The sequence below is a fragment of the Anopheles moucheti genome, chromosome 3 (assembly GCF_943734755.1).
Source record: "Anopheles moucheti chromosome 3, idAnoMoucSN_F20_07, whole genome shotgun sequence".
Lineage (NCBI taxonomy): Eukaryota > Metazoa > Arthropoda > Insecta > Diptera > Culicidae > Anopheles > Anopheles moucheti.
This window is the reverse complement of record NC_069141.1, coordinates 2,100,050-2,127,401: the sequence shown is the minus strand read 5'-3', so window position 1 is coordinate 2,127,401 and position 27,352 is coordinate 2,100,050. Positions and strand designations below refer to the sequence as shown.

The window sequence follows — 27,352 nt, the reverse complement described above, 5'->3', positions numbered from 1 at the left end:
TGAGAAAAAAATAACGATAAATTAAAACACTTTCCTCTAGAAAAAGAAATCCGTATAATCCACTTGATACGGCATATTCACTGTTGCTAATTCTACAGTAATCCAAGTAATCCAATGATCCTGAATTGAACGATTGTTACATGATTTATGATGAGAAAAAAATTAACGATAAATTAAAACACTTTCCTCTAGAAAAAGAAATCCGTGTAATCCACTTGATACGGCATATTCACTGTTGCTAATTCTACAGTAATCCAATGATCCAAGTGCCCATCACTATACAACCATAACCAGCTGCTGACCATCTGCACAGAACCCACAACAATTACACTCATTTACAATTTTCATTCGAATCCAAAAGAATTTCTTTACTACAAATTATTATTTCGCCTTCACTTTCCACTACGATTTACCACATTTAGATGCTATTATACCCGTAACGAAGCGCATTATTTTCACAGTTTACAGCACAGTACGCATCGTTTCAACGCAGCCCTTAGCAGTCGTCAACCGTGGGATATAAACGTTCTGACATCAAATACAAATAAACCTTCAACACAGTTCCTTGGCAAATGGAACTTTATTCCACACTGATCGTAAACGAGTTTCAATCGACAAGTGTAACTGATATAGCACAAGAGAAACTTATATTTTTCATTTTTTAAACATATATGTACTTAATTTTATACTTATAATAGGAACGAAATGTGTATTGGAACGCATGAAATTCATGAATTATGCTGTACAATTGTTTGTTCATTATAAACCGTTCGTTTCGGAAATCGTTCAATTCTCTCGAACGGTCCGAAATAAGCTTTTCCTGCTGGTTGCCCAGCCGTAGCAATTGGTAACCTGCCTGACATACACTTTGCGAAGAACTTGCCAGCGAGAAAATTCGTGTGCGATCAAACAACAGTGAAAGCTAATCATTAGATCACGAGTGTTTCGAAATCGTTTCAATTAGCAAAATTTGTGTGTGTGCTTATAGGAAAATCGCGTCTCCCAAACAACCGAAAACCCCCCATAACCCGACGTCGATCGATTCGATCGAAAACAACCGAATAGTGCGTTTAGCAACAAGCGCGCGTCCCTCGACCAGCGTTGTCTCTTCCGACCCGTCCCCGGTGACCCAGTAAAGAAGCGAAAATGATGGAAAAATACAAGTCCTCTTTAGGCAGTTATTTGTAGCCTGGTGTGTGCGGTTGCAGAAAGGTTACAATTGTCCTCATCTTGTTGTGAGCGCACTCGAGTAGAAGAAAACTGAACCGAAAGTGTAGAAGCGCTACGGCAAATGGTGCGTATTTTAAGTTCAATTACATTAAGAAACTAGCGAATACAGCGTCAGCGACAAGTTAGCAAGTGAAAACATAAAGAAAATCTGTCCTGTGTGCATGTGTGTCTCCGTGTGTGCATTGTGTAGTTGCGAGTGCGTAAAGTTTCGTTTCGTGGGACTGTGATTTACGTGAGCCGGAGTAGTCCGCTTGCTTTCGAAGCGGATCGAAAAAAATGCGTTAAAGTTTGTTCAGAGCTAGTGAAACGTATGTTGCTGTGTGTCACACGACACCAAATATCCTGTCCCCCGTTTGGGAGCGTAAGTGAGTACGTGATTTATCAACCGACTCTGGAGGGCAGCAGCAACCTTGATTCTATCAAGTGCTGAAGGTCAAAACAAGGATTTCATCCTTGAAAGGGCTTCAAAAAGCAAGTTAGTGTGTGTGTTCTGTGTACAAAAGTAAAGGCGTCTTCAGCGGATTGTGTGGAATTGATAATTTGACCGTAAACAAAGAGAGGTTCAACGGATACGGAGAAAAACTTCCGACCCTTCCAAGAAGAAGAAGCCCTCTTGTGTACAAACGAAACGGGTCGAAACCGTTTCTACAATATAAGTGTGCGTGAAACGTGTGCGTCATCAACGTTCCCACCAACACACAGACGCAGCTTGACGCAGTGCTGTTTAGAAGTGTGTTGTCCTTTTAGGTCTCCATCTGCCCTTCGACACTATTTTGGTGTGCGGAAGGTATCTTTACGTTCGAAGCGGACTCTCCCTGAACTCTCGTACGTTCTGTTGCAAGAAAGCAATTAAGCATCAAGCTTTTCCTAGGTGTACCACACACCACCGTCCTGCAAAACTTTTGAGATACACTGCTTGCCCCCACAATAGCCGGCAAGGGCAAGACACGCTTTCTCCGTGCTTAAATGTGCCCGCAACCGGTTGCTTTCGTCGTCGTCGCCGTCGCCCCCGTCACCAGCAACAGCAACCATAACAGTAGCCGTATTCATCGCCACCACCACCAGCATCAGCAGCAGGTCGCCAGCACGAAACTGTTCAAGAAGAAGCTCTGCGTTCACCCGACCACCATGTTCAGAATCGCCGTCAAGATCAACCACGGCCTGATAAGATCGCCCAAGATGGTCAAATACTCAGCCGCCCCGTGCCGGAGTTGTTACGCAGTGAGCCCGCTGCCGCTGGTGCACCTGTACTAAGAAGGGGTGGACATTCTGACCCTTTTTCTAGCGCTGTCCAATTTGGTCAGATTTTAAGGAAAAAGCCGTAGCTTTTAAGCAACCATAAATAAGGCATCGTTTAATAATTGGTTTGGTGAAACTACAACAACAACGAGTAAAGCAAACAACAGAAGCCAGTGCACGCTTATTTAGCAACGCTTAGCAGAGTGAAAAACAAAGCGAGAACAAAACATCATTCTCTCTTAGCATCGAAGTGTGCTGTGGATTAATCACAAGCAACAAATATCGAAGGAAATATTGTTCAACAACAACAGAAGAAAACAGCATTCAAGCAACCTGCGTATACACGGGAGGAAGACGACGAACAAGTCTGATCATCTTCTTTTTTAGCACTTATTAAAACCCCTTATTCGGACAAGATGAAGCTGCTCGAAAGTACACGGTTCGAGGCGGTCAACAACAAGCTGCACATCCAGACCGGGGACAGCACGATATATGGCCGTATTGAGTCATACTCGTGCAAGATGGCTGGAAACGATAAGGCACTGTATAAACGATTCACCTCGGAACAGTCGCCGACCGATCTGCAGGCCCTATCGCCACCACAAACGCTGCAGGACATGTCGCCGCAAATCCTTCGCAGCAGCCTGTCGGGCGATGAGGGTGTCACGCTGTGCGATACTATTTCACGCAAGACACTCTTCTATCTGATTGCAACGCTCAACGCAGCGTTCGAGCCGGATTATGACTTCAGCGAGGCTAGGGTAAGCGAATGATGGACAGAAGAGCAATGCGCCTTTCTTAGGATAAAAATTGCCTTCACGGTATCGTTAATGCGCAATTACGAATTTCCACCACATAGAAAATATCACCAGTCTGACAGAACCTTAAACGTATGGGATGGAAATTTCTCTTTAACCTCTCTCTTGGTCGATGAATAAGAAACATGTTTTTAGTTTTGCATCTCCCTGGCAAAAGGATAAACTCACATTTGACCTTGAGCGTAGGTCGGAAAAGTCTTCATATATCAGCACAATATGTCATATAGAGATAATGACAAGGAAAAGGGAGCACAGAGACTTTCGGCTTGTTTTCAGCTGCGTACACAATATTATCATACACAAACTCGCGCAACGGCCAGAACCTCTCTGAGGGAGGAAATCTTCTCAACCACCTTTTGTCGAGATGTTTTGTATTGGTAAACATTTTGGTTGGTGCCGCTTTCGGGCGGGAAAACGTTTGCCACGGTATCCTTGATGGTGGGATGGAAAATCGTGTACTGCATTGATGATGCTGCCTGATGGTCATGCTGCTATATTTATAGTGTATTTTTCGTACGAGAAGAGCGGAATACACCGTATCGTGTATTTGCGTCATATTATTTGCTAGGTCGATATAATTTTGTTTTGGTAGTTTTACTTGACCGAATGCTTTCTTTGCGACGCTTGTAAAAGATTTTTTTGCAAAGAAAAATCAATGATATTTTTAGTCTAATTTTAATGTTTCTCCCAAGAGAGTTTCAACATTTTTACTTATTTCCATTGCAAATGCCTAATAAGAGACATATTTTGCCGCCGCTTTTATGTTTACCTTTATGAAGCACACCACAAACTGGTTATTGACCCTATTGGCTATTGCTACGACTTGAACGATACCTTAAAACGGGAAGTGACGAAGTTACAGACCACGTACATACCTTATGCTACAATTGGTCATCGCAATGGACAACATTTACTACGATCAAGTTACCGAAGATTCTACAACGCCAAGCGTTAATGCGCTGATGTAATCAACCACGACGACCATTAGTGGTTTGTTCACTTTCCACCACAGCACAGTGTGTCAAAAGAGAGCTTGTTGTTAATGGGATGAACCGGATTCGGCTGCGAAAAGAAGAATATATGAATACGTTCGTTTTTGCGGTGCTAGGAAGCAGTATGTATGCGAAACCATCGCTTATCTCGAAGGAATTCCTTTATCTTACATCTTACACAGTTCCTTAACAAAAATCCATAGTTAATATAAGAGTTTTTCACAGCTGAGAAGTAACAGTGACATGGTTCAGTAAAGAAAAAAAAAACTCATTCAACGAACAAAATCTTGGCAAAATCAGAACATTTGAGCTGTTGGAACATTCTTTACTTTTTAGTGTCAAAGTTGAAGTCATTGAGGAAATATTTGAGAAATAACTTTTTACAGAAATGAAATGTTCAGAAACTGTTTAGATCAATGTCACCAGATAATTAATGTCTTTTGACGTTGGCCGCAAGTTCAGGTTTGGCAAATTAAAACAAAACATTGAAGAGCAATTACCAGAGTACAAATCGAAGCATTTGATTGCATCCACTCGAAGAAGATTTAGCAGTTATTAATGTAAAAGAAGAATATTTTTGCGACAAAAGATAGAATAAGTGAGTGAATGAAATGAATTTTAAAGCAACGAAAACAATTAATTTTTTTCAGGTTCATGCTTGTTATCGGCATTTTTATTGAACATTGTTTAGCCGTGGAACGTATTATATAAAGTCTCATACAAATTGTTGGTCTTAAAAATACTTCAAGCCTCGTGCATAATATTCCAAATACGATAAAAATTCTAATACTTTACCAGTTGTTAGTAAAACAACTGGAAAACTCAGTAATTTGAGGTCAAAATTAGACCAACGTCGATTAAGTTTTTTATGTTTCAAATAGTACAACGAAAATAAGTATTATCCATTTGGGTGTGTTTATTCACTGTGATCGTACATCTAGTTTGAATGAAAAGCAAGACACAGAGTAGCAATGAAACGAAGATCTATTAATTCCTTCTATCCACATACACTTTTACGTACATTGAGCGTTTGAAATCTTGTGTTGCGTGTGCAATTGTTTTCCCATGGAAAATGTTGTTGCACAGCTTCTCAACTTTGCATAAATTTCTCACTTCCCCCATGCGTTGTCTTGCCTCGCCGTGAGATCTTTTCGTTCGATCCCTTTCAAATCCCATCGTTGATCGCCGCCCCATATACATGCATCATGCTAAATAATCTTTTCTTCGCATACTTTCAGAGTCATGAATTCAGCAAGGAACCATCGCTGCAATGGGTGCTGAACTCTATCGAGGGCAATCTGGGTCCAGTGGCTGGCGAACAGTACAGCAAGATCCGTCACGCCCTCTGGACGACGATCGAGGACGAGATTTCGCTGAAGGACTGCGACATTTACAGCTACAATCCGGATCTGAACTCGGACCCGTTTGGTGAACCGGGCTGCCTCTGGTCGTTCAACTACTTTTTCTACAACAAAAAGCTGAAGCGCATCGTTTTCTTCACTTGCCGTGCGATCAAGTAAGTTTTCTCTCGTCATGCGCGCCTTTTTTCAACGCGGTTTTGTTGATATTTTTATTAAATAGCTTCTTGCTTTAGTCTATTTTGATTTCAACGCTTGCAAACACACGCTAAAGAGTTCATTTGGTCCGGTTGAAAGATTTTGTTGTTTTTGCGGATGGATATGGTCTAGTAATGCAAGGTGGAAATACCGCGAAAACTCATACCCTCTCTCATTTTGACTTTGTTGTGGTCTTTTGAACAGTTTGGTCCATGCGATACGATTGGATGAAAATAGTTAAACGCGAGTGTAATTTTTCGCCGGTATATTTTTGTCAATGTAGTTCACGGTATGTTATTGTCTTTTTGCAATGTAATTAGCTAAAACTGAACGAAGGGAAACTCTGCTAGAAACATTATTTGCCATCGAATGAATTTTTAATCCTAAAATAACAACGCAGTTTCACTCACAGCTGGCATAAAATTATGGTTTCAAAACAAAACAAATAACCATGAAAAAATATTTCATAAGGAAGAAAGGTATGTATCGAACGGTTTACGTTGAAGCCACCGACCCGAGGACGGCGGTGGCAATAGCGCCGAAGTGCTTTCGTTACGTGCAAAAAGAAGATGATTTGCGCAAAAATAATACCATTTGAGCTTGTTATTAGATGACGCTTAGGCGAGGAACGTGTAATAGCAGCGATTAGTCTGACAAGCGGTATGCAATTTTTGTGTTTTTATCTTTTGACCCGTGAAAAGCAACAATTTCTTGCCTTAAATGTTAAACGCGCGTGTTCGTTTGCTTCGGGCGTAGGTTTGCGAAGCGTTTGTTATTTATAGACAGCATTGATTTAACAAAATTCTTCCCAGCCGCGCTCTCTTGGCGCAGCCAATTTTAGAAGGTCTAGGTGGCTTCTTCTACGTGGTATGGGATGATGGGAATAGTAACTAACGTTGATGATTGACATCATTTATTGAAAACTGAGCTTTAATTCATGTAGTTTACAATAAAAACATTAAACGTAGCCTGCGAACCGTGCAATAGGATTCGTTTCTCCTAGAGCGTAATGGTAACCGAGCAAACAACATCAAAGCAATCTTGCTACACTGAAAGCTATCTGCGAATCGAAGAAGGTTAACCAAGCCTAGCGAAAAGTTCATTCTCCTCTTTCTAGTACAAGATCGCTTTTCGACCAGTGATTCAACAGGCCGAATGCACGCATCAAAATACGCTTTACGTTGTTTCCTTTATATATGCAATGAGTTCTAATAAAATACGCTAGGTTTATACCTGGTTTCCTTTGTATAAGTTAAACTTTCTCACGTTTGTTTACACGCGTTCGACGATGACGGCCGAAGTTCATGCGTTTAAACAAACAAAACGTGCCTAAATAAGTCCACAAACACTGTCCCCAGCGGGAGGCGCTGGATTGCCAATGTAAGCAGAAATTTGTCTTTTGCGATCGATTTTCTGTGCGTTGTACTATAGCTTGCTATAAATAAATGCACAACCATAGAGGCGTGTATATACAAAGGCATTAGAGACTATTCTATACAGCCAGCCTTGCGTTTTAGCGGCACAAGTGACATTTTCACTCGATTACCATCTCCGCATAAGTATATTTCCCAGTAAAAACTGTTTCTTCAATCAGCAATTTTTAATTTACTCCTCTCCCTGTCTTTTTCTCTTCTTTTCAGTTCGGTTTATGTGGATTCTGGATTTTCGAGCGATTTCGCTATGGAGGACGAAGAATGTTACTAAAACATAAAATTCTTCAAAAGCACGGACAATTGATTGGAACATCAATTGGATGGCGGATAATTTGCAGGCCATCTACAAAATTTTTCGTTTCTTCCGTAGGTCTTTAGTTATAACAATTTCTACATCATTTGATAATTTTTCATGTATTCGCGACATTCGTCTGACGTTTTGTGTTTTTTTATTTTGGATTTTCAACCAAATCAGACTTTGCAGAATGTTTTGTGTTTTCAATTTAAAGGTTAGAATTTCTTGTCAATATACAAGAGCAGACAAGCATAAATAGTGCACACAAACTAGTCTGCCATGCTAGGATCGACAATTTATTTGTTATAGTGGTAGATTCGATTTTTTGATTACATTCAATTTTCTTGATATCATCTTTTCATCAAACTTTACAATTTTTTTTTAACCGTTTTAACTTCATAGTTGAACGATGAGTGTATTTGTGTGCGTGTTTCTTTTTTTGTTCTTCTTTAAACATACTACGATCGATCTTAAGTTAACATTTTGTTTGTTGTTTGTCAGAGCAAGATTGGAAACCACAACTGTATGAACAATATTTCTTCTCGATATATACAATGTAACGCTGGTGAAGTACGCCGAAATATGCAAAGTGCAGAGCACCGTGCTATTGCTGAACGCATCATGCTAAGTAAAACATAAATGGCAAAAAGTAATAATAACACAGTTTAATGCAGGAATGAAACAAACCAACCAAGAACAAGACACGGCACCGTTACGTGAGGGCAGGTGAGAGCTGCGGCGTGAGAACTCGCGTAACGGTGAGTGCGCGATGCTGGCAACGTGTAGCCAACTGGAGCAGCTGGAAGAGCTCATAAATAGATTAGTATAGGAGTATATAGGCGTTGGTAATAGCGATGTAATGTGTTTGTGGCTATCATAACCCGGGCCAGTTTATGTGAACGTCGAAAGGAAAAGAGAACGATGGAAATGGAAGGGTGAACCGGCTATGGAAGTTGACCGTCGATTTACATGGTGTGAGAATGTTGAGCTTTTCACAAGCCAAGCACAAGCAGATGAGGAGCAGCAAATAAAAAGAAGCAGAACACCTTCCATATAGCAAGGTAACAACACGCCGTGACACGGCAGCAAATTAGTAGATTTATTTAATATAAGCATACGGAGTAATCCTCCATCAAAGCGGTGTGACTCTTCCGGTTCACTACTAGAGCCGATAGGTAACGTTAGCATAGAGCTCTTCCGCGAGACCTCCAGCCATTGTGCGTCACGCGTGACAATCATGGGACTGTAGTCTCCCAGTTGGTGAAATTGCCCCTGTTTCCTGTTTGCGAACGATGCGAACGGATTTTCACCACTGAACCCTGGAGGCACTGGTGAACCGAGCAAAAAGGGGGAAGGAAAATCCGTACCATACGTACCATCTTACAAGCCTCGTCCGCAAACAGTTGACAGTGACCAGGTACACTGAGAGGGATAGGGCGGTTCCCGGCGCTACAACGACGGGGCGGGAAAATTAAACATAACAAAATGTCCGGCTTTTGCTTACCGCTACATCCTACCATCCCATCATGCATTCCATCCGCATGGCCACGATTGTGTGTAGGGTGGGTAAGAAGTGATCTAGAGATTGCCGGAATTTTAATGGAGGAATGATTTTTACCACCTTTAGAACACCGCCGACAATGTTAAGGTGTTTTATCATTCTGAGCGTAGCGTAGTTCATTCCCGTCCACCATCGACGGTCCTGTTGTCCGATGGTGGGACCGCACGTGAGAACTATTTCACTGACTGTACCAATTTTGTGATATTAGTAACGTAAGTTTTATCAGTTCGCCCTCGGCCGGCTTCTACATTCTTTAACAGCTCCTTCATTGAACTTTTTTTCTCTTTTTTATACTGTTCCATTGCAAGTTAGAAGTTTTGACAAATTTGAATAGCAGCATTCAATTCTCGTACGCAAATGTTTGATATTTCTTTATGGTTTGTGAGGGATGGGCGGCCCAGTGGCATGATGATAGCGGCGTCGGTTTTCATCCGAACGGAGCGAACCAAAATCCCATCCGTTCCAATCCTAGACTAGGCCAGACCTCTTGAGGTTATTGTGCTGATAAAGAAGAAGATGTGAAGGAACATCTCTGGAACTCAGTTTTTCTGCTGCACCGAAAACGCGCACGCCTAGAAAGTAGCACACCATGAACTGTGTGTTATTGTCCTTTATCTTATCTATCTAATCACAAGCAAAGGTAGAAACAAAGATCAAAAATAAAAAAAAACGTCTTCGTGATCATCATTACAAGCTGAAGTACAAACTACACGAAATGTGATAAGTAGCTTTTAGACCACGGGGGGACATAAAATCAACCAGCCAGCGGACGTATGAACCACGCACGGACGATAACACACATGGAGGTGTATGCAAAAACAAAAGAGTTAAAAAAAAGCAATGTTGCATGGTAGATATCTCGCGTCACTTTAACACAAGCGCATAATTTGATCTCGTTTAAGTGAAGTGAACCTACCAAAGCAAAACGCTAAGCAAAGGATCACGGGAAAATCAGAGGACGGGAGTGCACATGCGTGTTTGAGCGTTTGAACGAACATTTATCAAGAACGAGAGCAGAGCTCCCAAAAGAGTGGCTCAATTTCGGGGCTGATATAAACATCAGCGTATCGTGAACTTTTACACTTGTCGCTTGTTATCGTTCGCGTTACATACATGCTGTGATAAGAATCATTATCACTGTTGCATCTTCAAGCTTTGGTTAATGTAATCTTGCCCGGGAAGATGGGAATGGTTTGCAGGACCGGTACAGGTTTAAAGTGGAATGTCAGGCTCAGGAGGTACATTTGTCTTAATCCTCATTAATGCGAGCTACAGAAACCTGTTCAAAGCGGTAGTTTTCAATATTTTGTTTTCCTAATCACTTCGTGATCTATACTACAATGAAAGCTCCAATTTTTTTCTTCACAACTAGAGGATAGTTTGTATGAGATCGACTTGTGGAAGTAGATAAACTCTAATAATAAATGTTTTGCATTTCCCTTTTTTAATAGAAGAAGAGCTGTTACATTGGGCAGGATCCGAGATGGCGAATATAAAATTTAAACTACAAATATATATACATATATACACACACACGCAAACAAGTAAAGATTCACTTAAAATAATTTAAATCACGTTTGCGTAGAGAGCGGTGCAACGAACAAGCTAATGTTGTTGCGCATAATCTACTTTTTGCCCTTGCAAACAATCTCCCTGTTTCAAGTTCAATATCTTTGTTAAGGGTAATTGCTATTACTTGTGCACTGTTCAAAGGTGATGATGGATTCGAGAAGACGCGGTCACGAAGTATGTGGATTTACAACACAACTGTGTGGAACTGCATCCTCAATAGATGCTAAAGAGAGGCGAGAACCGTATCATAAATAGGTAGAAGCGACAAAAGAGTATCGCAAGCGTGCACTACTTTATCATTATTTTAAATGTATTCTCTTTAGACAATGAAAGATTGAAGATAACAGCGTAATGGTTAAGGAAAATAAAATATGAAAACAAAAAAAAGATTAAAACTGTAAAAAAGAATATTGCTAGTTCGGAAATAGAACTGTTATTAGAAGAGCAAAAGTAGTTACGAAAGAAAACATTAACGCTTCTATAAAGAGTTATGGGTATTTTTCTTTAGGTCTAAACTCTCTTTTTAGCTACCGAACACCAGTGATGCTTGGCTCTTTACTAGAATGCACGCTAGGAATTTTGCAGCAGATCTGCTCAAGGCTGCGATATACGAAGTGGTGATACAGCAAAGCTGAGCTAAGGCTACAGATTTTCAGGTGAGTATGGCAAAGGAACCGGACTATTTACAGTTGCATATTTTTCAGTGGCGCAACAATTCTTTCATGTTACGAAGCTCATTCGAGAGGAAAATGATCCGAAGGATTTTCGGTCCCGTATGCGTGGATAGACATTGGAGGAGCTCTTGGAGCTGTTCGAGGAACTCATTATCGCACAGCGAATTAGACTCATTAAAAGGGCAAGAACTAAACAATGTGTAGACTACAGTAGGCAAGTTAATATTTATACAGTTAACACTAATGAGCCTGAAAGGAAAAGAATGAGCGAAAAGTTGAAGAAAATAAGGAACACTGTACGGCAAGAACAATAAGATGAAGAACACAGCGGAAATGAGTGAAAGTCTAAAAAACCTTGTCAAAACATAAAACAAATACTGAGGTATAATGTTAGTCCTAGTTCAGTCACTTGTTGAGGAAGAATCCTTCTCAGAATATGTACGATGTAGAGATCCTCGCTGGAAGACTGTTGGGAAATTTGACCACTAACTATGCAACTATGTCGGATGATAAAGAATAACGAGCTGGAAGTTGTTTTTAACGCAGTCTATCTTGTGATAACACATTATAGACGATCAAATAAAATTCACCATCCTATACCATCTCCTTTGCTGGTTACAAATTAAAACTACGGACCAATTTTACATGTCAGCGTTTATTGATTTTTTTTTCTCTGGTTTGGCCATTAGTTGTTTTCCGATCTCGATCGATTACCAACGTAGATTTCACTACACACTCGTTTTTTTTATTTTGCACTATGGAAAGCGGCTCTTCCATCTGCTGCTACTATAGTAAGAGAACATCATAAATAGTTGTGTAGCTGCTTCTACATTTATATCACCACCTGCTACAGGACACACACAGTAGGGTTGAAGGGGTTGTCATCCTATTTTCCAGGTTCCGCCAAGAGCTGCCCCTGGTATGGTTGCTTTGTAAGCGTTTTGTGTGTGAGTGTCTGTTTTTAGATGAACGTTACTATTTTAGTTAGGACATTATCCCCCAACAAAAAAAATTCTCCAACAACTTCCTGCGCTTGCCCTGCCAGCACTCTCCGTGTGGTTAGATTTGTATTAATGCGGGTGAACTGTTTTGTTCGTTTTGTTTCTTCTCAGTTTGTCAGGTATCCAAAGGGGAGTAGCAATAAGAAAAAATGGATCTAGTAAGGAGTGATTAGTGTGTAATTATATAGCGCATATGTATAATTAGATACTACTATCGCCATCGGTATAAGGGGGAAAGATGGAGTACTATGTACGAGAGTGTACCAACCAGCTGTTGCATTTTTGTTGTACTTGTTTGTTCGTAGATGCTATTTGTTTCGCCCTTCTTCTTCATCCACGATATCATAAGCGCATAAGAGTTGACCCTTCGTTCGATTGCCCCTCGTTTATTTTAGCTCCACAAATCTTGCTCGCACATCGCACTCCACTGCGCACAAACAGGTGTCTACTAGGTACTAGAAAGTAACTGCATCGCTTGAAACATCTTCTCCTCTAAACAAGACACTTTTCTTCACAACACCAGCTTCTCTGTTTCCGGTCGTATTTGGATTTGAAAACCACGAGAAACCAAATCGTTGGCTAAATTGTTGTTGCCGTTTTTAGGCTGTAGAGATATAAGATGCAGCGTAGAAGAAGGGAAGTTTAGTGTGTGTGTGTGTTTTTTTTTCTTCTAACATTATTAAGTGGTTTGTGGCTGTTTCTTTTGTCCTTCCAATATGCTACTTGTCAGGTATCGAAGGTGTTTTCATTACAACATGAAACACGAACATTGAAGAAACAAACTCCTCTTTACGGCAATCACACCACTACGGTACGATTGTTTTCCCACAATTTATATAATGTATGCATTTTTAAATACTTGCAACCGCTAATGCTCATTCTACGCTTGATTTACTTTCCACAAACCGGTGACACTTGTTTGTTCACATTTAACTGCTGCTACTGTGTTTGTGAAACTCGGTTCATAAACATCCAAAGCTTCCTGCTGTTACCATTTTCCTTTAGTAAATTGGTTACTTTTGCCTTCGCTTCAAAGGACAACCCAACACTACTGTACTACCATCGTGCAACACGACTACTTTAGTAACGCCACAAACGCATTCCCGCATTATTAACGATTTCAAGAAACAATTAAGCAGCGCCTCAAATGGTATGGCAAACTTTGCAACATTAATCTACAGTTTTGCTCTTCTATATTTGTTTTTGTTCGAGATAAAAACACTACAAAACACACAACCCATTCAAGTGTTTGCAGGGAAGCGAAAGCTGGAATACGTACATGGTGGTGGCAAAGAATTTAAATCCAGTTAGCAACGGGTGTTAGGCAAAACTAGTCCAATGTTTAGGAAATTGGTCGAAAAAACTATAGGAGGGAAATTTCTTCCCCTTCATTTATATCAATAGTTCGATGTCTTTATAATTGTGCTTCTTCTAGTGGAATACTAGGATGACATAACAGACAGACCTGCAAAGGTTTAACTCTTGATTGAACTGTGCTTGTGGGTAGTAACTATTCAACTAGGGGTATTTCAAATCACAGATAGCCCACGCAGACCAAAACCAATCAAATAAAAAAATAACTTTAGATGAGCTGAAGAATCGTTTCCATTTTAGACATTGCAATGGATCATCAACCAGGCACACGTCTCCATTGTATCAATGTTTGCTAATGGTTGTTTATCAAGCACGAGTAACATAATGTAAGCAACTCCATCCATCGTTCTCCTTATATTTTGCTGATTTACTTCAAATGCTGCCGCCTTCTAAATCATGCTAAACTATTGCCGACATAGTTGTACTTGAATATTTTAAGTGTTCCGACATGTTTAAGGCTCCTACAGCTCAAGGATTACATCGCCATTCAAAGCGTCAAATTTTAAGCATCCAAAACACATGCAGGTAAATGTTATAAGCTGTTAAACAAATATTATGTCCTGTTTTGTGGCAAATGTGTAACGCCACTAATAAAATTGAAAGGCTCTTCCTAGGCGTCCGTTTTTTTCTCGCTGCTCACGAGCAAGAAGCATGTTCGGTCGCTTACCCCCGGGTACACAATGTAAATCTCCAAGACAGTCCAGCTGTCATGCGCATAATCCTTACGCTTAGAGTTAGTGTTCAGCTTAACATGATGTTTAAACTGCTAAGAATCTACCATTACACAGTTGTTCATACTACTGCCAACTATCCGTAACCATGAATGAATGCTTCTTGGACTCACAGTTAATTCCTTTTTTCTGCTTGATCTCTTATTTAAATTCCATCATTTTTCTTTCGTTTTATTTTATGCCAAAAATCCGTAACCACACCTACGTTCAGTAGCGACCCTTTAAACACCATAGGAAAACAGATAACCACGGAACATAATTTCGTTAGTTGCTCATACCACATGTTGCTCTCCAAATGACCTATTAAATCTCTATTATTGCAAATATTTTCACAGACTTCTTTCCGGTTTTGGATGCAGACGATGTTGCATCTTCGTCCTAGGTTTGTGTGTGTGTTTAGTTGTTCTCCGTCGCATTTACGTTCAGCTCTATTTGTCATCGTTTTTTTATTCTTTAAATTAAATCGCGGAATCATATAACGCTAAACTGTATCCCGGCCATTTTGCTTTTCTGCATAGTAGAGATAGGTTTGTCCCAGTTTGTCTAGTTCTTCTTCGATTCTTCTTCTGAAGTATAGAGTTTGCTCTGAAGCCGTTCATAACATCGTTCGATTGCCAATTTTTGTTTTGTTTTCCTACATGTATAATGTATAAATATATATATATATATATATAATATAGTATACATATATTATTTCATTTCTTCCTTTTTTATATAAGTATAGATGTATAAGTGTATTCTTTTTAGATTCTTGCTTTGTTTTCATCTAATCGGGGTATTTTTGTTTTGCTTTTCCGCTGCGTTTAGTTTTACGCACTTTGTTCTATTTTCTAAATATTGAAGAACTTTTAACCAGGCCTTTCTCACTAGCGTATATCGGCTTAACTCTAAAGCATATTCACCCTTTCTTCAACCGTTACTAGCAGAAAAAGTAGTACATTTTAGATAAGTTGATGGAAATATGTAACATTTTGCAAGTGTGTGTATGTTTCCAGTTAGTGCATTTTCAACAAAACAAAAATAACTCCAATAACAACGAATCCCTCGGCGGTGTTAACTCACTTCCTTTTCCTTTTCTCTTTTTTACTTTCATCTCCATCCCATAGAGGTTTTGGTCCAAAATTTTTGGCTCAACGGTACTTGCATTTGTTCTACCTTTGATGTACAACATTGATAAAATGTGTATTTGAGCCTGTGCATGTTTTGTGAAATTCCACTGGACATTAAGTGAGCCATTGACACCGTTTTCAACATTGACTGTGTGCACCTGTCAACACCACCGATTCAATCAGGGATTGCAACAACGTGTTTGGATTTTTGTTTTGTTATAAAATGTTTGACCATTGACACAGAACTGGACCCAAATTGCCATTTATCGGTACATCATGACGTCGGTGCTTTGGTACATGCACATATAAGCATCGCACAGCAATCGCTTGGCATGCTCAGGTAACATTTTATCGTTGACTGCCTCCTCGTTTAACGCCCGTGAACCTTCCTCTGTTAGCCAACGGGGTAGATCCGGTACCGGAACCATTTTTGGAATATTGTAGCCATTTTGCTCACCTGTTCGAGGGAAAGAAAACCAAGGTTAAAAAAATAGAGGAAAGTCGAACCACGATAAGGATCCACCATATCATTACCATTACGATCAGCCATGGAATCGAAGAAACACCAGGGAGCATCCTGACCGGAGGCAGCCTTCACGAACGCTACGTAATGGGACGTTTCAATGCAAACAACCGCGAAGAGCTCCATGTACAATCGAGGCACTTCGCAGTGTGGAGCCATCGGGATGAAATCTTGCGGCACCGACAATGGTACCGGTTTATGGTTCAACCGCTTGCTATGGTGATGAACGCTGTCGATGCAGCTCTTGCAGATTGCCGTACCCTCCAAACCTTCGCATTGCATTTTGCCGAAACACTCGCGACATTCGTATTCCGCTAGTTTTCCGCATACCCAGCACTGACGAGGAGCTGTAAATCAATAGGAGAAGCAATAGAGAATCCCTATTTGGCATGGGCTTTAACTGGAGCAATTACACTTACAATCCTCTATGATGTCCGTCACGTCGAGTACCTGAGAAGGAAGGATACGGGGATACATCTTGAAGTTTTTCCCGAACCGAGGCATCTGGATGATCAAACAGGACGGTACTTCTTTCAGCTTTATGTTGGACGCTAAAAAACTCTGCTCGAACAGTTGCTGTACCGAGGGCAAGTTTAAACGTTCGTCCTTTTCCACAAATAACTGATAGTAGAACGTGTCTAGACCGGAACTTAGCTATAATACCGAGATATGCATTACTAACCAGAAGCTGCCTCATTTCCTTTCTATTTACGTGCTCTTTACCTTCAAAAACGGATCAGCACGAAGGATCTGCGCGAGCAAACTGTTAAGAAACTCTTCCGGATCTTTCTCTTCACTCATCAGCCCCGTAACGGAGCTTAGTCGATCGAGCAGCTGGCGCAGCTTAAGTACTCGATCTGCCCGCACGAAGTGATTCTTCCGCAGTGGATTAACTATCTCTTCCAAGAGAACTCTTTGCACCTCTTCGTATTGTGGATTGTCCTGGAATGAAAACGAAGACAACAATTAGAACCAACGCTTTTGAAAATCAATCTATGGACATACGCACCTCTGGCTCTTTAGGCCGAAATAGCAACGAATCGAATACACTGGTGAAGGTAAACATCGCAAAGAGGGTTGCATCTAGATAGCAGGAATTATGGTGTCCCTGTATACCCTTAAACTTGCCACAAATTTCTTCCAGTTCCTCCAGTTTTAGAATTTCTGTAAAAAATGAGTCGGACGTCAAGGTGACCCGCTGTTGCGAAGCTATATTGTTGTCAACACACTTACTCAATGGTGGCATCCTTCCCTTCACGACAGGGCAATCGACCTTCCCAAACATGGTGGTGTCGGTTTTACTGCCCGCGGACGACAATTGAGTTGTTCGCGAGGTGCACGGTGACATAGGCGGTATGTCCTGGAACCTCCGGTCCCGGCTACACTGACTCGTATGCACAAATATTGCACGATTGGCAGGACATTTGAATAACCTACGGAAGAAGACAGGTTAGAAACATGTACGTTGTACTGACCGCAACAGAAATGTATGTCCCTTTATGCAAGTTCGCTGATTTTCAAAGTCGTTCCGCATTGCGGGTGCACTATTTGCATTACAAATTACCTCACACCGTTGTGCGTTCCGTTGGTTGTTTCAAGCGTAGGATCGATTGGTTCATCTTCCAGCTCGACACCGACCATCACCTTACGATGGTTACTACCACTGCCCGCTGTTGGCAGTGGTCCAATCCAGCGTATAACACCGTACAGCAGCGGATCCGTCGTTGCCGTCGTTGAGCCGGGTGTCTCGAACGCGTCGAGCGTAACCTCCACCATCGAACCGACGCCAAGCGACGGATCGTTCGGAAGCTCTTGCAGTGGTGATACGGCTGGTGGTCCACCGTTGTCCGATTCTGGCGATATGGAACCGATGCGAGGAAGTAGACCGTTGGTCGTGATCGTCCCGTTGTTATCATTGCCATTCGATACTACGGCCGGTCCGATACCGTTCGATGTGATGTAGCCTCCGGTCATAACACCGTCGTTCTGTTCTGTGTGAGGAAATGCAACATCAGTAATGCTATGTAACACTTTGCAAAGCAGCGACCAAACGAACAACACTATCAACCAGAGTGGGTTAATACGTCCGGTAGTGACGACTATTTTTTGCGCGCTCATCGAAACGTTTGTAAAATTGACATCTGAAAGCTCTTAAAACAAAAATCACCAAATGTGATTGATGTCAGTCAACGAACACTAGATTGGTTAGTCAATGTTAGTGGCCTATCACATAAAAAACCTGGTTAGTAAATGTCATTTCAGTAGAAAACTTGGAATTACAGTGTAGCGTCGGCTATCCGTGCTCATCGAAACTCGACGGTTATCGGATAATACAGATAATAAGCACATATATGACAAAAATTGATGTAGAGGTATTATGACAAAAATTGGTGTAGAGGTATAGGGGTGTTTTTAGATGAATAATTAATTTTTTTCTGTGTGATTTATTGTTGCAAAATAAATTTTACTTGTTTTTTAGAATTTGCGCTCTTTTTTTTCTTATAAAGTTTCGTCTTTCAATCTTCTGCCATCGATATTGCCCCGAGTATGTCAAATTTCCTTTGGTACTGAAAATTCCGAGTTGCACGGATAATCAGACGCTCGGTTATATCATACCTCGGTAATCGGATAATCGGTGCTACACTGTTTTTAAAATTTTTACTTTAGATCAGCAAAAACTACTGAGAAGCTAAAGAAGGAAGGCTAACCATTGAAGGATTTTACAGGTCAGAATTACACGTCGCCGTAGCACCTCTACATCCTACATTTTTATTAAGGACGCTGATATCTGAAGAATTTTGAGAAATGAAATAATAAAAATTCGAGGATCTTCTTCGGTGCTTTTGTGTTGGGTTCAACACATTAAGGGTTCCACAAAACTGGGTTTAACTAATCTGCCTAGGTGCAGACGCACACAAGAAGCATTCTTTCTAAAAAATCCGCCATCAAACTGTAGCCAAAATGGGTGAAACTTGAAGTTGAAGAAGTTAGGGATTGACATTAAAATTCTGACTTGTAACTCCCGTATAAAGCATTCCGCACACTCGCCGTAACACAACATATGTACACCACAAACCTTCCTCCGCGTCGCTTGTCACTCGTCGATCCGTTTCCGGCTCATCTTCCCAATCGAAATGTTCCAACACGGTCAGTGGAATGCCATCGAACGAATCCTTATCGTACGTGTCTGGTAACATTTTTGTAACTTTCCCGCTACTGGACTCAAATTACCAAACGATTAACTACAATATCTTTACTTTTCCACTCCGCGGAGGGCTTCCTTCAAGCAGTACGGCGCAAAAACGGTGCCGTATGACACAACAAAGGCAGCGATCAAGTGATCGTTACAATTCGCTTCACATTACGTCGCTCAGCAGCATGATTGTGGCAATCACAAGTATACTACACCGAGCTGCTATTTGCCTTGGCAGAGATGAGCGCATTTGGTGGAGCTATTTTAGAGTGAAGGATTGCACGCTGTGGAACGGTTCAACGGGATGCATGATGTCAAAGGAATTGTACACATGTACACGACACAAACAATGGGTTCCAATAATGTCTCGTTTCTTTGTCTACTATTAAGCACTATATTAGGCAATAGCTAATCACGCGGCACTAAGAATTCTTTCTAAATGCCACCAATTCACGAACGAATCGTTTTCTTAGCCAAGTTTAGCCACATAAACAGACATTAACCGAACAAAACATAATATGGTGAACGCATTAAACACAATAAAGAACACGTGAACCTGCAGTCGGTTGCATGATTTAACGTCTGAGGACACCCGTGAGCGTTGAATCGAAAGAAGCTGACAACACCGAACGTGACGGTTTCGACGAGGAAATTCTATATGCCTGCACTTGATCAAATCGGAACGCAAACCGTTCGCACGCTGGCCAGGATAAGGATAATTCTGGTGGTATCTTACGCGAATCTTTAACCGAACTGCGACAGACGGCGGCTGCTGTTGCGATTACCGAAATTATAAGTGGAACAACGCAACGGATCGACAAGGCAACCAAACGAACGGTAGCAGTACCAGCAACAACAACAGGGACGGTGCGGTATGATGATGAGTTCTATTTTTAAGAAGACATCGTGCCGGCGATATTCTTCTGCTGAAGCGCGTTCTGTTTACGGTTGTGAAAACGGATTACCCTTCCCCAGTTTGTTTCCAACAGTGGTTTGGGGGAGAAATTTTCGCCCGAGACCGGTAAAGTATGTAAGTGCAGCTATGTTTGTGAGTAATACGCTTTGACAGGGTGTAGACGATACATTCGACGATCGACTGGGAAAGTAATGTACAGATTTGAAAATTCGAGTACTTTTTATCGTTGAACTTTCATGGGAGTCTTACCTACAAGAAATCAGAGAGTTAATTGCCACAGGAACTCTCGAAGAATTTCAGAAGTAGAAAATACTATAACAATCCTCAATTCTACCAAACTGAACTTGAACGACTCTGGGCCATTTTAAAATAGAGTAGAACGTCGATTATCTGGGTAACTGCTGACCGACAGGGAATCACACCCAGGGAAGAACTGTCAGATTCATCAAATCGCATATGGACTTATCCAGCCTTAGAACTTATGGCTCCCAACTAGGGTAGTTTCAACCAATGCTGCCTGTGGATTGAACAGTTTGGAACCTCTGTTCTACTGTATTCAAAAATGTGTCCATTTTTCGACATTTTAATAATAGAACTATGAAATTACTAAACCTGTCTAATAACCAATTCCCACTCGAATTTACAATCTACTGGAATAATGAACAAGTTTTATTGCGTAATAATAATACTTACTCGTCATTGTTGCTACATCCACCGTGGCGGGTTTAATATCGCCCGTCCGAACCTTTCGTGAACCAGATGCAAGCGTTTCAACAGGTTTCGGGCTCCCGATGTGTGCAAGAGGATTAAGCGATTTATTCCGTTCATAACGGGCGGCTGCGGTAGACCCATTGTGACTATGATAGCTGTGATTGCTGTTGGCCGTACTATTGCTACTAGTACTCCCGCTGGTGTTGTATCCCGTCCCCGTTGCCAAACCATTCCCGTATGCCAACGCAGTCGTCGGTGGAGTTTGCGTCTTCTTATCGCTGCTGTTCCCTGAAAGTATCGCGGCCACTTCACCAGCTTCTGCTGGCCAGCTGCCGCTGCCCAACAGATCCATCAGCTCTACCTCGCGATTATCGGTTGGGCTGAGAACTGGCGGTGGATCGACCACGATCACGTCACTCGCGCTCTTGATCGCTTCATCGATCTCGTTCGAATCGATTACCACCACATCACGATCGGGTAAGCTCAGTATGGTGCTCTGCTTGCTAACAGAATGATATCCACCCCCGCCAGCACTATTTACGGACGAGTTGGATCCGGACGAACGGGCCACCTTTCCCGACCTCGTCTTGGAATGCTTTAGCGTGCTACTGTTCGAGCTATTCTGCGAGCTACGCCCTGAGCTACGGCACGCTTCGTCCGTGAGATGGTGATGGTGGTGATGCTGATGCTGCTGACTATGCTCGACAAATCGGTGATACTCATCCCCGTAGCTATCCATTGGATGGCTGTTTACGTACCGACCAGAGCTTCCCGTACTGCTGCTGCTATCTTGCTTCGACAGATTCGGGCTGGAAATGGATGCAGCAATTTTCTTATGGTGCATTGCCTTTGTACCGGCCGGGTCCATCTGCAGACAGCTGAAACTATCGTACAGTGTACCGATGTCGGTAGACTTTCGGTTCGATCCACCCGTACCGTTGCTCGTTAGATCCGGCGTATACGATCGTGCGTACGGTGGGTATTCACCGTTGATGACCTTCCCACTGCGGATCGCTCCACCTTTACCCGACGAGTCGTCTGTGGAATGTTTGCTGCTGCTGCCCGTCCTTCGCGACAAGCGATTGTTAAGATCTCTTGCACCGCACACTAAACTGTCCAGCAGGTTGCGCTTATGATGATGCTGCTTGCCGGCAGCTTCGTGTTCCGGAAATTTGATCCAATTCGCTGCTACAATTAATGCTAACCGTGGCTCACAGTTCATGTAGTCGGACACAAAATCGATGTCATCTTTTTGAGGCGATTCACCATTTTCTAAATTCTGTGCTCAGCCGGAAATGGCCAGCCAAAAGAAATAATAGACAAAGATAAATTAAAATCATATTATGAAGATAGATAGAAGATAAATTTAATGTTCAATTAAAAATTAATTACACACAAGTGTGTATGTTTAAATTTCAGATTAAAAACTTCCATATTCACACACTTTAGCAAATACAACTGGTCCAACGTCAAATCAAGCCAATTCCATGCCAATTCAAACCAATCAACATTGCTAAAGTAATATTAAAAGAATATTAACAAATTAATACTACGGTGCTAATGCTATTTACAAGAAAACAAACGATATTTAGTAAAACGATAATATTACAGGGCTTCACAGGTCGGAATCAATTACTCATGTTACAACTCTTTAATTAAGTTTTTCACTACTTTACGTATGTGTACTTATTAGTACTAGCTAATAAGTTCATCTAAAGATAACTTTTACCTTAATCGCTATTACATTTGTAATAGAGGTTAAATTCTCGAACTTGACAAATGGAATTTTATGAACATGTAGGAATAATATATTGATTCTTTATTAGTGACTTACGAAACCCTATAATAAAGAAAAAAAAGCATAATAGGATAAAAGCGTTCAAATGAAATATTAATCTACCAAAAGGGTTTGCTAATTTCACGCAGTTATCTCGGATGTCTGTGTTACCTGTTATGCCGATGGTAAATAGTTGGGATGTGGATTGGTTTGTAAGGGGTGATACGGTTTTGTACTAAATTTTTACAATTTCCTTTCTCTTGCACTTGCTGTTGTAGCGCTTTCTAACACAATTTTGCCATATCGTATTTTTGGAGTTTGTTTGCAACGGGAGTACATCCTTCAAATTTTGCGGTGCAATATAGAAACATGGTAGTGTGCGTCTGTGTGGTTGTGTATGTGTGTGTATTCAATGTGTGTAAGTGGGTAGAAAATGCGAGCGATACGATTTGGTGGAGGTGGGTTAGTAAATTAGGTAGTGGTGTGTGTTTATAAACCGTGTATCATTAAACAATAAACATAAACATGAATGGAAGGAGAAACGCTTTACCAGTAGCTCGAGTCCAAAGTAGTAACCGGGTCCGATTTTCGGCACCGGTCCCACGTAACGTATAATGCAATCGTAAGTCACGTGCCGATTTTTGGCCAGCCACGAAACCATCACAATGTCGCCGGTGCGGAGCTGTTTCACCGAACCGAACACTTTCGGTCGTTTCGCGAACTCGCACCGTTCTTGTGGATCCAGTATTGCTATGATGTACGGCCATATATCGGAGGGGATCCGTTGCAGGTTTGCCGCCTGGCATTGAAATATTCGATTCTCGTACGTGTTAGTCTGTACATTGTTCACTGTGCCCGGTGTTCCGGTGCCACGGCTGTTCGCTGTTGTCGTCATGCCGTAAAAATCTTTAATCTTGATCAGCGCAATCTTGCTCGACGGTTGTTCGACGATCTGCAGTGTCATACCGGGTTCGATATCGATCCTATCATCGATCGCCAGGGGATCGGCCGGTGCTGCGGCAATTGGCGTACCGGTTGCGGTCGCATCACTGCCCGACATAAGGCTGCTACTGCTACTTCCACTTCCACCGCCTCCCGCATTTATGCCGCCCAACGAAAGCGGAACGTTTACCACCTTCGCACGGAACCGTTCTGTGCTGATGGCGTATATGTTTCCACCTGACGACATTTCGCGTCGTTACCTTCTCGCACGCGCAAACAATCCGTACCGTTGTATCACAGACGATTAGTGGCGATCGATAAGATCATTCGCTTTTTGGCAAGGAAAATTCGCGCGTAACGGTGTATATTTTTGCCGGGAATGTTAGATTTCACATACGCGCATTTAAACCCGTTTCCGATGCCTTTTGGTATTGCAAATACTGACTGTAGTGCCTCATCGCTACAATTGACATTAAATTATAGCTGCTCGTGTTCCATCGCCAAGCCACACTATTGCTGACCACAGTAACGACATCAATTAAATTATCTTCGCAAAGAAAAACACCAGGATATACAGCTGGTTGGATGAGAAGTGTATAACAACCTAAAAATAATGATAAACTCAAATTAAGTAAAAGATGAATATGTCAACAACAAAAAGGAAACCAAATGCAGAACGTTTAGGAGAGGCAATTCAAATCAATAAGTAATGAGACCGTAATGAGTTATCTTCTTTTCAAGCGAGAAACGATGCATCAGGGGGGCAATACCCACATGCCAGATGTTAACGATTCAATGAATAACTTTTCGCGGCAAAATGGATCCCACCATTAATGAAAATCGGAAAATATCCCAGGGATAATCTTTCATGTATCCTTGCGATTAGCTGTGGAATTTCTAAGTAGCCTTGCTAAATCTGATCTGCCAACCCTGCAATTGGTCACGTTGTAGCAGCAATGTGTTGAGGGCATTACCAAAGGAGCAGTTGGCACAGCTTAAACTACTCATGTTACCTTTCCTTTTACCACTATTTCTATCCGTTGTAAACAGCATTACAGCAATTAATTAGATCATGACTTAAGCCCTGCGTTACGTTTCACTGTGTCTGGTAAAGCCGTTAATTATTGGTTAATTTTTAAACAACTACCAATGAAACTATTTGAAACTAAACAAATGTGTCCTAATAACAATCCATAAAACACGGGTAGATAACTAAACTGAGCAGTACAAAATTAACCAACGCGTTGCCCTTTTTTTCTCGCTCGCACGGTACTTTGCTCGCTTTGGATAAGATTACCCTGGCTTTGTTTGGTAAGTTCTTGTCACTGGTTTCCGAGATTTTACACGCTAGTCGTTTACGTTATCGTGTACTCGCATCTCGCGCACACTGCCTGCGCCCTCCGTTTGGAGGGGTTTTTTTGCCTCCATACACAAGATGACTCACGCAAAACAAGACGACTCAACTGGACCATCCCAGAGCAGGGAGTGGAAAAAGGTAGACAACGGGGGAAGGGCCAGAGAACTTGACACAGATGTGTGACAATGCGCGTGTATTGCAACATCAACGGATTGAATAAACGCGCCGCGGTCATGAAGGTCATTTGGACCTTGTCGACGAGAGTCGTTTTCCGCATCGATAAATGGGAAAAATATCGAAATTTGTTCTGAGAAAATTAACGTTCAGCTTTAGCATGAGATGTGCACAATCAGAAACAAATTATTGCATTAGCACCCCGTTATACACTGCAAACCAAGAACCTTGCACCGAGAATACAGAAAAAATTACATTAGAAATGACTAAACAACAACAAAAAACAAGGAGCTCAACACAAAACTCTAGCACGTGCAATCAAAACACGACACCCGTATACACATACTGCCTCTCATTCCACGGCAGCTGAGCTTTTGGAAATGGAGTTGAAAGTGTGACCACTAGAAACAAGCTAACTTCGATACTTAACATGCAACAAAGCAACACTATTTGCCGTAGTTTTACTGCCGACTTTCACCAGTTTGCGATGTATAATGCGCATCCAATCTTTGCTCCTTTTCGAAATCTTTTTACTTGGTGGATGACACACTCTAATGCTTTATATGAGCTATAAATAAGGAATCGATACGTGTTGTCTTCTACCATTATTTTGGCACCTTTCCCTTATTGTGCGCCCTGCAGTACGACGATTATCGAGCAGACTACCTCGTACGTTATTGCAGGTCCATTTCTTCTACCGACCGAACTTCTCCAGCTAAAAAAAAAACAAAACAAACATAGCTAACTAGTATCGATCGTCATCGAGGGTAAGGGTAAATGTGGCATGCAATAAAGAGAGAATCAAGTTGGACAAATATACATCACCAAACAATACTACAAATTTAGGACATTTCTAATTCGTGGAGGAAAACATTTGTCGTGTGCGCGTGTGGTGGGTATTACGGCAGCCACCGGAACTCGCGGTTCACGGGGCTAGTATTGCTGCATGACTCATGAAGATTGTAAATACAACACAGGAAGTACACCTGGTGCCTAGCACTGGGGTACTTTCGCGCAGGAATGCATTCCATTGTTATAGCTTGTGTTTGCAAGGGTTTGCACCTCTAACTAATCGATGCACACCTTCTCTTCCACCGTGTTGTGTTGAACTGTTTATCCATTCATTTCGTTCGTTTCACTACTTAATTCACGGTTGAAAGTTGCACGTAACTTCGTTTAAGGTGTGCAGAAGCTCTCTGCCTAATTGATTTTGCTGTACGCGTAGCCCCACTCACAGTGCTGCACACGGAGGTGGATTGGACTGTACCGCAGGATTTTAACCTCGAACCACTAGCACAGCCCGAACGTACCGATGTTACTTTCGTTTTCTGCTAAACATACCCGTCCGGCACAACTACGGATACCGCGTTGCACTATTTTCCCTGCAGATTGTTATTGGTTTGTGGCAAAGAAAACATCATCACAACTTTTGCTCTCTCTCGATGCGCTGTGTCGTTGCTGTTGCGCGTAATGACAACCGAATGACATTTACCGTTTCGCTGCGCTCTGGCTGAGGTTGTTTTTCATTTGCCCGTACGCTTTCTGTGTCACACGCGTACAGTGAAGGTGCTGATGCTGGTCTGCTAACGCAGTGATGTTTTTTGCTTAAGCTTCATTGTTCATTACAGTTGAGGAAGATAACAGTTAACTTTGCAATGTAAAATATCACTATTTTTAGGTTAAACACTTCACAAGGCCAAAAATACCAAACTTTTGCGCTACGCGATGATTCCGTTCGCAGAAAGAGCCGTTTGTTATTCTTCGAACTGTCAAAAGGAGTTCCACAGTGTGCGTGTGTTGTTGTTTCAAAACAATAAACATACCGCTGTGAAACAGAAGTCCCTTTTTGTGCAGCTTGAAATATTTCAATATTTAGATTGATTTTATATTGTTCAAACAAAACGACTTGGTAGTACATACCGTACATAAAGAATATTGTTAATCGAAGTTCAACATATTATCAAGAAACTAATAAGTATGCTCCTGGAGGAAACTTCTTCATCCCTCAATTCCAGATCCTCCCGAAAAGTGTGATTCGTTGGACGTTGTAGATTCAAAATTGCTCAATGATACCGATCCAGTCACTGGTAGTCGTTGGTAGGCATTGTTGTCCTGGACTGTGAACAGTTCTACGCAGCGTCCTTTACTAAGTAAGAAATTTATCTGAAGAACAT

The 27,352-nt window shown here is 41.5% G+C and overlaps 2 protein-coding genes across 2 annotated transcripts; one reads left to right on the top strand and one right to left on the bottom strand.

Moving 5' to 3' along the window:
- The first annotated feature begins 880 nt into the window (after positions 1–880).
- On the top strand, positions 881–7,981 carry LOC128301624 (repressor of RNA polymerase III transcription MAF1 homolog). The gene is made up of 3 exons (XM_053038199.1): positions 881–3,230; positions 5,518–5,795; positions 7,476–7,981. Exons 1-3 carry the CDS (start codon positions 2,886–2,888, stop codon positions 7,537–7,539), a joined length of 687 nt encoding a protein of 228 aa, XP_052894159.1. The 5' UTR covers positions 881–2,885; the 3' UTR covers positions 7,540–7,981.
- Positions 7,982–11,967: 3,986 nt separating this feature from the next.
- LOC128300632 (ubiquitin carboxyl-terminal hydrolase CYLD) lies at positions 11,968–26,666 on the bottom strand. The gene is made up of 10 exons (XM_053036757.1): positions 26,520–26,666; positions 23,256–24,251; positions 20,911–22,207; positions 17,673–18,099; positions 17,342–17,541; positions 17,118–17,272; positions 16,832–17,050; positions 16,528–16,762; positions 16,120–16,455; positions 11,968–16,042 (listed from the first exon to the last, which is right to left on the bottom strand). Exons 2-10 carry the CDS (start codon positions 23,892–23,894, stop codon positions 15,849–15,851), a joined length of 3,702 nt encoding a protein of 1,233 aa, XP_052892717.1. The 5' UTR covers positions 23,895–24,251; positions 26,520–26,666; the 3' UTR covers positions 11,968–15,848.
- Between the last annotated feature and the right edge of the window lie 686 nt (positions 26,667–27,352).